At 44.6% G+C, this 15191-nt stretch overlaps 1 protein-coding gene across 4 annotated transcripts in view; it reads right to left on the reverse strand.

The window, feature by feature from the left end:
- Window positions 1-15191, reverse strand: part of KCNAB1 (potassium voltage-gated channel subfamily A regulatory beta subunit 1) — a 359203-nt gene that overhangs the window by 61561 nt on the left and 282451 nt on the right. For all 4 annotated transcript variants that reach the window (XM_072792175.1, XM_072792176.1, XM_072792179.1 and 1 more), the window contains 4 exons: window positions 10838-10917; window positions 9117-9161; window positions 5636-5680; window positions 3630-3673 (listed from right to left, as the gene is read on the reverse strand). In XM_072792175.1, coding sequence (XP_072648276.1) covers window positions 3630-3673; window positions 5636-5680; window positions 9117-9161; window positions 10838-10917 — 214 coding nt within the window. The remainder of the gene's footprint in view (window positions 1-3629; window positions 3674-5635; window positions 5681-9116; window positions 9162-10837; window positions 10918-15191) is intronic.

The raw sequence follows: 15191 nt of genomic DNA on the forward strand, positions 1-15191 counted from the left end.
ATTTCATAAATGAAACTAATTTTAAAAAGAAGAAAAATCATCTGTCTTAATAGTTAATTATGATCTAGAATTATAAAAATCTTAGATTTGTATAGCCCCATTTAACATTTTTCCTTTATTACAACTAGTGCAAGTATAAAATTTTTGTTATATATACACAAATGAGAAATACATAAAAATTCCTCACAGTTCTTATAATCCTCCCAAGGAAGTAGAGTAGTACTCTACTACATAATTGTTCTAGAAGACCGTACTATGTTTATTTCTAGGCTCTACAAAGTTTTGAGTAACATCACAAAAGTAATGGCTCCATGAGTCAGTTTCTGAGTAGTAATTTTTTATAATTTTTAAAATGCATATAACACCCTTTAAAAACTATCATAGTCTTGAAAAATTATATGCCAACAAAAGGGACAACCTAGATGAAATGGATAAATTCCTAGAAACATATAGCCTCCCAAAACTGAATCAGGAAGAAATAGACAGTTTGAACACACCAATTACTAACAATGAAATTACATCAGTAATCAACACACAAAAGTCCAGGACCAGATGGTTTTATAGGTGAATTCTACTAAACATTTAAAGAAGAGTTACTACCTATTCTTCTCAAACTCTTCCAAAATGCAAAAGAGGAAGGAAAACTTTCAAATTCATTCAATGAGACCAACATTACCCTGATACCAAAACCAGATAAAGACACCACTGAAAAAGAGAAATACAGGTCAATATCTCTGGTGAACACAGACTCAAAAATCCTCCAGAAAATATCAGCAAACTCAATCCAACAATACATTAAAAAAAATCATTTACAACAATCAAGCAAAATTTATTCCTGGGATGTAAGAGTAGTTCCATGTTTGCAAATCAATTAACATGATATACCATATCAACAAGAGAAAGGATAAAAACTGTATGATCGTGTCAACAGATGAAGGAAAAGCATTTGACAAGTACAACATCCACTCATGATAAAAACTCTCAACAAAGTACGTTTAGAGGGAACATATCTCAACATAATAAAGGCCATATAGGAAAAACCAGCAACTAATATTCTACCCAGTGGTGAAAAACTGAGAGTTTTTCTCCTAAGCTCAGAGACAAGACAAGGATGTTCATTCTTAGCACTTTTATTCAACACAGTACTGGAAATCCCAGCTATGACACTCAGATAAAAAAAGGAATAAAAGGCATCTGAATTGGTAAGGAAGAAGTAAAATTTGCAGACGACACAATACTATATGTAGAAAATCCTAAAGACTCCACCAAAAACTACTAGAATTGAAAAATGAATTCAATAAAGTTATAGGATAAAAAATTAATATACAGAAATCAGTTGCATTTTTATACAATGATAAAGTAGCAAAAAGAGAAATTAAGAAAACTATCCCATTTACAAATGCACTGAAAATAATAAAGTACCTAGGAATCAATTTAACTGAGGTGAAAGACCTGTACTCTGAAAACCTTAAAACACTGATGAAAAAAATTGAAGGCGACACAATGTAAAGATATTCCATGCTCACTGACCAGGAAAAATTTTGTCAAAACATCCATACTACCCAAAGCAATCTATAGATTTAATGCAATTCCTATCAAAATATCAACAGCATTTTTCACAGAACTAGAATAATCCTAAAACTTGTATGGACCCACAAAAGATCCTTAATACCAAAGCAATCTTGAAAAAGGACAAAGCTGGAATTATCACAATCCCAGATTTCAAAATATACTACAAAGCTGTAGTAATTCAAAACAGTATGGTACTGGCACAGAAACAAACACACAGATCAATGGAACAAAATGGCCCAAAAAGAAACCCAAGATTATATGGTCAATTAATCTATAACAAAGGAAGCAAGAATATACCATGAGGAAAAGGCAGTCTCTTCAAAAAATGGTTTTGGGTAAAAAAAAAAAAAATGGTTTTGGGGAAATTGGACAGCTACATGTGAAGGAATAAAATTGTATTTATTACACCATACAAAAAAATAAACTCAAAATTTTTTAGTTATTTTGGAAAAAATATTTTTCCAAAGAATATATGCAGATGGCCAACAGATACATGAAAAGATGTTTAACATCATTGATCATCAAGGAAATGCAAATCAAAGCCACAATAAGATGTCACCTCACACCCATCAGAATGGCTAAAATAAAAAATGCAAGGAAAATCAAGTGTTTGTGTGGATGTGGAGCGAAAGGAACCCTTTTGCACTGTTGGTGGGAATATAAACTTGTGGAGCTACTGTGGAAGAAAAAACATATGGGGGTTCCTTGAAAAATTAAAAATAGAATTACCATGTGATCTCGTAATTCTACTCCTCGGTATTTACCCAAGAAACACAGAAACACTAATTCAAAAAGATAATACGCACCCCTATGTTTATTGCAGCATTATTTACAATAGCCAGCATATGGAAGCAAGGCAGTGTTTCTCCACAGATGAATGGATTACAAAGAGGTGATACATACATATATAATGGAATATGACTCAGCTATAAAAAAATCAGTCTCACCCTTTGCAACAACATAGATGGATCTGGAGAGTATAACACTACATGAAATAAGGTCAGTCAGAGAAAGACATGATTTCACTTATATGTGGAACTTAAGGAATAAAATGAACAAAGAAAAAAAGAGACAAATCAAAAAACAGACTCTTAAATATAGAGAACAAACTGGTGGTTACCAAATGAGAGGTAGGTGGGGGGGGGTGTAGATGAAACAGGTGAAGGGGATTAAGAGCACACTTATTGTGACAAGTTCTGAGTAATGCATGGAATTGCTGAATCGCTATACTGTACATCTGAAACTAATAAGATGCTGTATATTAATTGTATTGGAATTTTAAAAATACAAATTTAAAATAAAACTTAAGTTTTAGCATATGTCCACACAAAAACTTGTACACAGATATTCACAGCAGTATTATTCATAAGTCAAAAAATGAAAGCAACCCAAGTGTACATTACCTGATGAATGAACAAACAAGATGTGGTCTATTCATACAATGGAACTGTATTTGGCCGTAAAAGGAATGAAGTATTGATACGTATCACAACATGGATGAACATCATGCTAAGTGACAAAAGCCAGTCATAAAGTATTACATATTGTACGATCTCATTCACATAAAATTCCAGAATTAGCCAATTTATAGAGACAAACGTAGATTAGTGGTTACCTGGGCTAGGGAGAAGGTGGGAAGTGACCGCTAGTGGGTAATAGGTTTCTTTTTGAATGGATGGAAGTGTTTTAAAATTGAATTTATGATGATGACTGCACAACTCTGCAGAACCAATGAACTGTGCACTTTAAGTTGGTAAACTTATGGTATACAAATTATATCTCAATAAAGCTCTTTTTAAAATGTCTTATGGGAGTGTTTTATTAATATTAGCATAGCTGTGAGAAGAGTTTTAGAAAATTTGTCCTTTTTCTTTTGTGTTTCCAATTGTCTTCTCTATATCACCACATGCCTACACTAAAACTCAAAGACTGTGGTTGATTGTGATTCTTTTTATAGAGAATTTTCCCCCTTCCAATGGGTTTTGAACCTATTTGGTTAATATCTTTCTTGTATCAGCAGCCCACAGATGAAGATAAAATGGAAGCACTGTACCTACCTTCAATAATATGTTTTCTTGACAACCCTCTTTCCGTTTCAGCTCTAACAAGAAAAAGAAGCAAATGACTTTGAGTGGGGATGTGCTTTTTTTTTTTTTAATTGCTGTTTCAAAAGTACAGAGGAATAATCATTTTAGATCAAATTGCTAATTTTATACCCCGTTCTTGGCAAATTCTATATCACAGGTTGAGGAGAGAAGGCTGGTGAACAATGCACTGAGCCCCTTGTCTTTGGAGACCCCAGGTGATGAATTAACCATGATTCTCATCACACAATATCAATAATAACTCAGCCATACACACCCTGTCCGTACAAACTGTGACACATGGCTCAACATTTCCACCTTGCTCTTAACTAATCCCAAGCACCGCTACCCCCGCCACCCCCAAAAAAGCCTTGACATAAGTTTGTGAGCTGCTGAGAACACTGGCTTTTCTGAGAAAGGAAGCACATTTGGAAGTGCCTTTTGACTTGCAAAAGAAATTTCACAATTACTTTCTGTTAAAATGTGATAGGAGTCTTTCTTACATCAGTATCCTAAGAAGACAAACACCTAACTAGGACTTTTGTGTTCACTGACCATCCTCAAGCTCTGCAGTTAGAAGGAAACATGGTCCTTGAGTTTTAAAGTATTCATGAAGTGTTTCTTCAACATCACTACCTGTGGCAACCTCATTTTAAAACACAGTTGTTTACCATTTGCCTTTGGGGATTTTGAATCTTTTATAAAAACATTAGATAGTACGGTATGTAGGAACGCTTGGGTGGCTCAGTGGTTGAGCGCCTGCCTGCGGCCCAGGGCGTGATCCTGGAGTCCAGGGACCGAATCCCACATTGGGCTCCCTGCAGGGAGCCTGCTTCTCCCTCTGCCTGTGTCTCTGCCTCTCTGTCTCTCATGAATAAAAAAAAAAAAAAAAAAAAAAAAAAAAGATAGTACTGTAGGCAGTACTCAGCAACATAGCGCTTCTTGCAGAGTGTCTTTTTCCCTGTTTATTTCAAATGTATAGGCAAAGCTTTAAGTACCATTGCAGAAGCACCATGAATCAGAGCACAGATGACGTAAATCTACATTTCTCACAGGCACCATGTTGCTTGATTTTTATATAGCTGTTGGTAAGAATAAAAATCTAGATTCTTTCTGTCTTCATACTCACCATAAATAGGTTCAAAATAGCAATAAAACATGAGTGTGCGTGTGTGGATACATTTTGATTAGAAGATTCCCAAGGCAATGTCCTCTGTCTCCAATTTTGTTTATAACTATGCCCTCTCAATTACAGGGAGATAAATAAGGTTTTGTTTGTGGGTTCTTTTTGTATTTTTGTTATTTGTTTTGGTTAAGACTCCATGGAAATATTTATGATTTCCGTGAAAAGGTATGTGGAATAGCTAGCCGGACTTCCAAGTTGTACTGAATTCAAACACCAGTAGGCTCAAAAGAGGCCAATTTGTCCTGTGAAATTTGTTTGCATCCCACAACAGACAAAGGGCCTCTTTCATTTGCCTGCCAGTGAGTGCTATGGTAGCTTCCTGTTATTCTTCAAAAGGCGGTCCTTTTGACCAACATTTTTAACACCTTCTGCAGAAACCATCGGATACTCACATGTGGGGCCAGACAAGATATTTTTATCTTTGCATTCCATAGAAGTCTCTGAGTTTTGGCAGATTCGGACAGCCTTTCTTCCGTGATGCTATATGCTTATTTTCTTTTCCCCAAATTTGAACTCTATTTTGGAAATGGTTCTAAGTATGAGGTTGGCCTTTGAAAATCTCCACGAATTGCTTAGTGACAAGTGACCACATGCTTTACACTAATTTCTTTGGGGCATCTTGCTAAAATTGAATCCTAGGCTGCTATTTCCTTCAAAGCTGAAAAAAATAATCTTTCTCCTCAAACCAATTAATTTTAGTACACTAGACATAAAATGGTTGCCCAAAAGGATAAAAGCAGGAACTAGTAGTTGCTTCCTGTCAAGTAAGGAAAAGAAAAGGTATTTAACTTACTTTCCACCCCAGTAGAGTTTGGTTGTTATGACCAGGCTGGACCTCCTGTATGTTAGACAAACATAGAGAAATATTAAATAAATTGTTAGTTATTATAGTGAGTCATATTGGTATAGCATCAGAAAGAATTTATCGTGCCTCCTATTTAAAAAAAAACTGGTAAAAAGATACATTTGTTAATTCGTGTCACTGAAATATTGGGGCAAAGGGAAGCTGGTGAGGGGGGACAGGAAATCTGATCCTAGATGAAGAGGCTGAAGGGGAGTGACCTTTCCCTGGAAGGGGCGGTGGAGGGCTGATTGGGGGGTGTGGCGAAGGGAGTGAGTGGTAGGCAGGGGAGGCAGGAATGGTAAATGAGAGGGTCAGTGAGTGGATTTAAAGCAGCCACTAACACTTATTTAGCATCTGACATAACGTTCATTGAGTGTGAGCTTTCTGCCAAGGACCATGGGCCCGAGTGGCTTTCCAACCGTGTGACTTTCACAGGCAGTAACTGACTGCAGGGAAATAGGGATGATAAAGCACAGTAGTCAGTGAACAGAAGCAAAATTTCTTTGAGTGTTTTATTAAATGGAAATGTTATTGTAGGAAAACAGGCCTAAAATTTTTAAGTCATGGTTTTAACCACTTAACTCCTAAGGGAAAGAAATATGGAAATCTTGTCAGCAAATTTATTGTCTTCTCCAAACCACACCCAAGGAAGGGCAGGAAATGGCAATCGTATCATCATGATGGAAAAGGAAACATGTCTTGAGAGCTACAGTCACAGAATTTATGATCAAGAGGCAGATATCAGTATAATTTGGTTTCTCCAGGTATGTAATTCAATTGAACTAGTCTGGGAGAAAAAAAATCATTTGGGATTCAAAGATGAAGACCAAACTTTGGGAGTATTTGAAATAAGGCAATTCTAATTCCATCAGCTGTAGAGCTGAAGCCTCGGGGCATGCAGGTATAAGAGCCTCACAAGATTAATGATAACCAATGGGGAACAAGGGTGACAATTCTGACAGCTTAGCTGCAACAAGAAAAATTTGTAGAAAATGTCAGCAATCCCAACCCGCTGAAGTTAATTCCCCGAAAAGTAATTTGAATCACTGTAATGGAAGCTCTACCGATATGTGCATCTGGAGATTACACACTGAGGAAGGGCTGATGCACTTTCCAGGTTAATCCATCAACCTCACGATACCCTGTGTAACAGCAATCTGCCACAGGGGAGCCAGGTCTCCTTTAGCAAACATTTTCACAGCTTCCACAAAAGGCTGGATGGAATATCATAAAAAATGAATGCAGTCCTCTGGATGATTCAGAGCAGCTGGGCCTTCCAATGCTGCAGATCCTATCCATATAGACTTGTATTTGCAAAGTTGGGCTTTTTGTGAGATGTGTGGGCTACATGCATGTGTACACTAACGTGTATGTTCAAATAGCCGGAGTAGCCAGCAACCTGGCCAATTATCAAGGACTGTGATGGAGGCATTTTCAGCAACTCTTGTGAGTGGGTGGAGAATGAGAATATGAGTATCTTACAGGGATACAGCACAGCTTTCAAAACACTTCTGCACACCTTATCTCACTTTATCAGCATGACACTTGGTGAGCAGTTATGCCATCCATTTTACAGGTGGGGAAATGGAGATTCAGAGAAGTTAGATAACTTGGCCTGGAAAGCACAGCAGGCAAATGGCAGTCCTGGGACCAGAAGCCAGGTATGCTAGTGGCAATTACTTGTAGAGACTTGACTCCATGCTGTGGTGTATCTGTTTAGCAGTCTTGTAGGGGCAGCTGTGCACTGATATCAATATTCTGTAGCATGGGGACAGCTTGGATTTTCATTCGTAGGACTGAAAGGCAGTTTGTAAAAGATGTATGTAAATCTGTTTTCTGGTAGGCGTATGCTCTGCAAACCATGGAGATGGTTAGATGTTCTCTGGGTGTCAGGGGGAAATGGCTCCCGCAGTGACGCTCCTCTCCTTCCTCAGGTGTCCTGTCAGCCTACACCTTGCTGCACAGTTCACTGGACTGCTGGGGGATTCATCTCCAGGGTCTCTGTTAATGGGCTGAATTGTGTCCCCTACAAAGACATGTTAAAGACCTAACCTCCAGTGCCTCAGAATGTGAGTTTATTTGGAAATAAGCTCATTAGAGATGCAATTAATTAAGATGGGGTCATACTGGAGTGGGGTGAGTCCTTAATCCAACATGACCAGCGTCCTTTTAAGAAGACACAGACACATGACGGGAGAATGCCATCTGATGGCAGAGGCAGAGGTTGAGTGTAGCTGCATGCTGAGAAATGCCCAGGATGGCCAGCAAGAACCAAAGGCCAGGAAGAGGCAAGGGAGGATTCTACTCAGAGTTTCTGAGGCAGCATGGCTCTGCCCAAACCTTGGTTTTGTACTTGTGGCCTCCAGAGCTGGGAGGGAACACATTTCTATGGTCTCAAGCCAAGTAGCTTGCAGCACTTGGTTCCAGGAGCCCTAAGAAAGTGGCGCCATCCCTACTGGGGCGGTGATGGATGGGCCAGCCTTCTGAGTGGGAACAGAGCTCCGGCAAGGTGGAGGACGGGGCGGGGATGTGAATATTTTTCTATATTTAAGGTTGAATATACTTTTCTCCTTATATCCTTACAATCCCTGGAGTGGAGGTGGAGGAGCAGGGAGAGGGAGAAAGTGGGTCACCAATCCTTATTTGGTCATATCTCCACAAGTTTCTGGGTTTCCGTTTCCACCAATACCACAGAGTTGTTTATTTGGCCAACAGCAGATCTTCCACCAGAGGGCTAGAGGGCCCCACACCTGCCCCGCGAGCTTTGTTTGCTTCTGTACTCATGTTGGGGAGGAAGCGACTGTGGTGCTTGATACGCATAGTGAAATGGAGGTTGCCACTGGCTTTGGCTCCAGCCCCTGAAGGAATGGGATGTGAGCCCCTCAAGGACAGCAGATGAAGCACTTTCTGGAATGCCCAGAAAATAGGGCTCCTGGCACATGGCAGAGGTGCTGCTAATCGTGTTCACATAGGAGAGCTTTGGGGCACCTGTCACAAGGACTTCTTTCTTCATCATTTCTTTGCACCTGGCGTTGTCAGTGAAATGAACAGTGCACGTACACACACGTGTATAGACAGCTTCCTATCAGCGGCCTGCTTTCACCAAAGCGCCACAAACGGCACCAAGAAACCCTGAAAATGCCACTTTCTTTTACGCACGACTAGCTCATGAACATCTCCTCCTTCCCTCTCAACCCCACGGTAATTCACTGCGATCAATGACTAGTCGATACTTTTTGAAGCACAAGTAATGAACTTGTTAGTATTTATTTTCAAACAACTATAAATCATCTCTTTACCAAGAATCGACTTTTTTTTTTTTGACAGCCTTTTGTTCAGCTGTCATGCAATTTTATTTTCCCTTCTCTGGTACAAAATAATAACAGGCTTTTAAAGGCAAGTACATGATTAGGGTGAATAAATGCATTACCTCCAGCCTTTCTTCTTGATGATGCTCCCCAGAATCACTTCAGCCCTGGAAGGGAAACAGATAATGGCTTAGGATATGGTGTCCTGGAAACGCAAGAGTCAATCCAAAACCACAAGAGCCATTCCTTGTTTGAACTCTCAGTGCCTACATGTCCCGAAAATAGAAGCTGCTCTCGGCTAGTAGCACAGTTTCCGCTGTTTCTGCTTGTGCCTGCAGAATCCTGCTCCTGGAGCATTCCAGAAGCACCTGCCAAACCCTGACATGCTGGCAGGAGACCGCCTGTGGTCCTGATACTAAGAAACAACAGAGTCATTTGGCAACTTGGTGTTTTTGAACCACTGATCCCATATATAAATATCCTGCCTGGTGGAGTCCAATGGGAGTCAAGGTTTCCCTTCCGATTACTGTGGTCTTCCATTTCGACCAGGGAAGACGATGGGACTTTGCACCATTTAGACGAAGATACTGACTCCTGGGTGATCTTGCAGTATGAAAAAACCTCAAACAAAACAAACCATGTGGGGGTTTAGATGTCCCAAAGGCTAGGGTGCGGATGCAGCGGCCCACGTAGAGAACGTCCTGGGTTCTAGGACAAGGGCGGCCCCAGATGCAAGCTGGAGGGAGATGTAGACAAGCATTCTTCCCCTCCTCCCCTGCTGCCAGGGGTTGGTGGTGGAGACATGTACTGAAGACACCTCCACTCTCTTCTCCCTTCTTCCTACCTGGACCTAAAGTCAAGGAGACTAAAACTTTCTTGTAGATCCCTCCCAGTCAGACCAATGTTGTGAAAAGCAGCTGGGCCCTCCGAGGCTTTGGGAATGTGGAGATCCACGGACTTAGCACATTGTTCACCAGAGTCCTAGAGACAGGCCTGTCAGGCAGTCTGTCCGTGTGGACGACAGGTGGCCTAGGTGCTCCAGTTCTCTTCTGAGATGTGTTTGTCATGCCAGGGCACGGAGGGCATGGACCTTGAGGCCTCCCCAAGGGCACACTGCCCACATGGTCTGACCGAGCAGTGAGTCCTCCTGTCTTAGGGCTCCAAACCTGCTCTCAGAAGAGCACAGGAAGGTTGAAGCTGGTGTGACTTCTCTAGCAGAAGGTCCTCTTACAGCCCTCTCTCAGCCCTCCCTGTCCTCTGAAGGGGGTCTGAAATGCCCTCCTATGAAACAGACTGAATTTCTTGGCATCTTTGAGGACCCCCTGTTTTAATCTCTGGCCTACTTGTTCTGCTAGGTGGAGGGATGAGCCTGCCAATAGGAAAAGCAGCCCCTGGTTCCCTGTAGAGAGGACCCTCCAGGTTCCCTCAGGGGGTAAGGAGCTATGAGATGTGGTTATGAAATAACAGGATGAGCTTGTGAACGACCACGCTGGAATCTGCTCGTTTACTTCCTCACTCCTATAGCCAACTCACATTTCTTGACCTCCACTGCCACTACGCTGGTCCCAGCCACCTCTGCCCCTCGGGTATCCCAACCCATGGCCACTGTTCTCGGCCATTCTTCACACAGGGGCCAGGGGCAAGAAGGTCTGGGTGGACAGAGAGGGCCAGAGGCGGTCAATAGCCCCAGCTCTGAAGATGGGGATAGAGAACAGCAGAAAACCAGCGCCCTCAAAGCATGTGGGAAGGGCACACCCTTCTCACCACCTTCTCAGCAAACGTCCGGGCAGACTGTTGGTACCAAAAATGCCACTCGAGGGGACGCAAACAGGCACCGACTTACTTTCCAGCAGCATAGACTTCAGCAGTGTCAAAGAGATTCACTCCACTTTCGTAGGCAATTGTCATCAGCCGTTCAGCAACCTGCAAGAGGACGTGGAGGTGAGCAGAAAAGCCCAATGTTTTCCCCCCCCGAGAAAGCAACTTTGTCTCCGGTAATCTTTTTTTTTTTTTTAAAGATTTTATTTTTTAAAATTTTATTTATTTATGATAGTCACAGAGAGAGAGAGGCAGAGACACAGGCAGAGGGAGAAGCAGGCTCCATGCACTGGGAGCCCGACATGGGATTCGATCCCGGGTCTCCAGGATTGCGCCCTGGGCCAAAGGCAGGCGCCAAACCGCTGCGCCACCCAGGGATCCCAGTCTCTGGTAATCTCTAAGAACACTGGAGACTCGCTATAACCACTCCTTGTTGTTCTCAGCTGTATCACAGAACGAAACAAAAGAAGATTCAACCGGACATATGTGGGAGCACTGTTTCCTTTCTCTCCGACGTCAACTAGGCACTGAGGGATTTCCTTCAATGCTGGGCTAGGTCAGCCCTCGGGAGCATGGCGAGGTGAGGTGGATAGAGCCTCACTTCTCACGCTGCTTGGAAGATCTGGTTTGATGACCTTCTCCACAGCATCCTAATCTCTCTGACGAGGGGGATCAGTTGTACCACTGGCGACTCCCTTTCTCTTTTTCTCCTGTCTCTAAGCCAATAGGTTCTGGCAGCTGGGTGACTCCTGACCTAAAAGTCTGTGCCTCTTTTCCTCCAGGCTTAGTGGGCTGTGCTGATGAGCCAGAGATGAGATGGAGCCATAACTGCTGTAAAATTCATGCCTCCCGTGGGCCCACAAACCCCTAGCCACCATCACAGGGCCACCTGCCAGCTGGATGGTAGAGAGGCGGCAGTGAGCTGGCTCAGGGGCATCCGGCTCCCCACTGCTCCGCCTGCAAATACATCCCCATGCTCCCCCTTAACTTCCTTTGTGCTGCCGGATGCAAGGGTGCCAGGAACACCACCACGGCCAGAAGCAGCAGCCCGAGGGCCAGCCAGAGAGGGACGGCGATCAACAGCGGGGGAGACGACATTTTCTCATTTGGCTGATGGACTTCTTGGCTAACTGAAAATTAATACAGCTCAGGAATAATTAAAATTGATTTTTCCATTACGTTTCTGAGTGTGCGCTACCGTCGCTTCATCAGCAGCATTTCCAAGACAAACTCTTCCCCTGTTGTTTTTAAAATCGGCGTATCGAGAAAACTACTAGGCTAGCAAGAGGGGAGTCCACGCTCATCCTGCAGAATACTGGCCCTCAGAATGCAATTGCTGCTTTTATGCATAATTTTATGCAATTACTGGCTACCATGATGACGTTCACCCCAAGGAGAAATTAGAAGTTAAGACAGGCGTAGTGTCTTTCCCATCACGACAGCTCCACGTTTCAGAAATTGCCGGGTTCACACCGCGTGTTCTCCGTGCGCTTGGTCGCATCGCATACGAGGGGATCGTTACCGGGGAACGTGCGTCCGGTTACCCGCAGAGGAATCGAAGGGTAGGCCGGAGAAGCCTGGGTGGAGTTGGCCTACGCGACGGCTGACACGTGCCGCAACCGTGAGATGTCAAGGCCCCAATGCGGAAGAGCGGCCGCTGACCCAGGAGGCCTGTTTTCAGGCCTTGGGCGTACCGCACGGCTTACAGGACAACGCAACTCGGGCGAGGTTCCCCGGCCGCCCCGCTATTTTCGCTTTTTCATCCTCAAAAATGAAGACGACGCGGCTCACGCCCCCGCGACAGGCCTCGGCGGAAGCGGAAGTTCCCGCTGACATCCGGGCAGGGCAGGCGGAAGTAGCGGGGGTTGACGGGAGGTCAGGTGACACCTCTGGGCCAATGAGATGCGAGGACGGACTCGCTGAGGCTTCTGGGAGCACGTGTCCTCGTTCTTCTCGCAGAGCTTCTCGAGACGTGGCAGGCGTCCCCGGGGTTGGTGCCCTGAGCAAGGCTGGCGCCTCCGTGTGGCTCCCCGCGCCCCCCCCCGGGATAAGGTCGCTGTGGAAGGAGCACGGGGCCGCGGGAGCCCTGGGAGCGCAGTGGGCCGCGGACGGAGTCCACCCTGGGGCCGGCTCTCCGGCTCCACTTCGCGCGGGAAGACCAAGGTGACTTTCCCGGTGCGGGTCAGGCCGGCTTGGCCCGCGTGTATTGTTGCGTGCGGTCCAGAGCGCCGTGACTATCCTACCAGGTAAGAAAACGGAAGTAAAACTCTGAAGACCAAGTGCTGGAAGAGAGCGACCTTTCTACACTTGACCACAGTTAAGAAATAGGACACGAGTGACAGCTCTCTTCTTGGTCTGGTGATGAGGCCGGATCATCCCACGGGAGGCACCTCACGGCTGGGCCTAGGGTGGTATTTGCGCCCTTCGCTGTTGGATGCGTGGCCGACTTCGCCCCGTAATGGGGACATCGCCAGCCCCCGAGGCAGTCACAGCCCGGTCATGCCGGGATTCACAGTTTGCACTCGCTGTGTGCCGAGCCCGTCGGAAGCAGAGGGAAGGCCGAAGACCTGGGAAGGTGATTTCGTCGCGATTGGCCTGCGTTTTTCCCTCGTGGAAATGCTTGCGCTCCGGTGATTGAGCTGCTGGCGGGGCTGCGGCCTCCCCGGCCTTCTCATCGCTGTGCTTCTCTCTGCAGGACCCCCTCTCCGTTCCCGGGGCAGGAGGGGGGCAGGTCACAGCTGTTCTTTAGAAGGACAGAAGCTATTTGTCTGGTGACAGCCTTACCGTGCGGCTTTTGGAATTGTAATTTTCAAATGAGGGGTTTCAAAGGCCAGCCTTGCACACTCGGCCCCGGGCAAGCTGGGCTCATTGCAGTGGAGAGTGGAGACGGTGAAGAGGAGAGCAGACATGCAAGGGGAGGTGGTGCCCTTAACAGCTGGCCCCTCTGCTCCTAAAGCAAAGGTATTTTTGTCTTTTTCTCCTGCAGCGAGCGAAACAGGTAGTAGAAGGTTGTGCGCTTGCTGGACACAGTGGATTCTTGGTTTTAGATCCCGCTCCCTGTCACCTACTTTGTATTTGACCTATGTCTGTGGCCACGGTTTTGCTGTTTGTGGACTTGCCTCTGTGCCTCCTCCATACACACTACCTGATGCCAGTCTGAGGGCCCTGTGATGACCAGCCCAGATGTTCCTGCAGAACTGGAGGACTTACTCTCCAGACTGCTAGGAAGGCTGCCATCAGATGGCCCGCAGCTGTCAGTTCCTGCTGGAAATTGCTGTTGGCTAAAGGCAGTCGCCTAGGCCAAGGCGAGACCTGCTTCCCAGGGCAGACTCTCTCCAATGACTGGTCACACAGAGGATATAAATACCCAGTCCTCTTGCCCCAATCTGGAACACTCTACATGGCCAGCTCAGCTTTGGACCTCTCCATGGGGTCAGCTGTGGTCATGGCCAAGACTGCACCATGGCCTGACTTTCTAATAACTGTTCTGTGTGCTAACTTCCAGTGTGATCTACTTTCCAAGGGATCCCCCATGTGACAAACTCTATGGTGACCTATGCCCACTATGGGGAACAGGCATTCAGACGGAGGAGAATGTGTGGATAAGATGCCTACCCCCAGGATCTAGTAAATAACACTGGTTACCTTGGGAGCTGTGGAAAAGACCCTCTGAAAAAAAAAAAAAAAAGAAAAAAGACTCTCTGTTCCCGCAAGCTTCTCCCTAGAAATGATAGTAAGAACTACCTTTATAAAGGGCTTGTTCTGGGCCAGGCACCAGGCTGAGCACTTCGTAGGCATCATCTCATTAATCTGACTCGTGATCCTGCTGAGTAGGGGCTATCACCTGCGTTTCACTGATGTGGCAACTGTTAGTAAATACTAGTAAATCCAGTGGCAGAATGGACTGGATCCCACTGAGTGTCTCTGCTCAGACATTATATCACAGATTCCTCAGTGGTGTTGCAGGAAGATGGAGAAGGATCAGAGGGACTTGAGGACATTGTCACTGGGGAGTTATTGATGCTCAATGCCTGCATGACTCACTTATGCCATGACGATATTCCTTAAAGTCAATGATAAGAATATCACTTTGGTAAGCGCTGTTTTGAATGTATAAACAGAGACTTAGAGAACTTTTATGGTAAATAAATTCTTACAGCTGCCGTTATTGGGTGTCTGCTTCCTACCAGTCAAGGGTTATATAAACATTTCACATGTATAGCATGGTTCATCCTTTCAACAGATCTCCAAAGTTAAAGTTTATCATCCCATTTCACATCAGAGGAACTGAGGTTCAGAGAGGTTGGATCTGCTTGCTCAAGCCGAGGTGAAATCCCATTCTAAAAAGGAAAAGTCCCTGCAACCTAGGATCCAACTGA

Source organism: Canis lupus, chromosome 22, assembly GCF_048164855.1.
Source record: "Canis lupus baileyi chromosome 22, mCanLup2.hap1, whole genome shotgun sequence".
Lineage (NCBI taxonomy): Eukaryota > Metazoa > Chordata > Mammalia > Carnivora > Canidae > Canis > Canis lupus.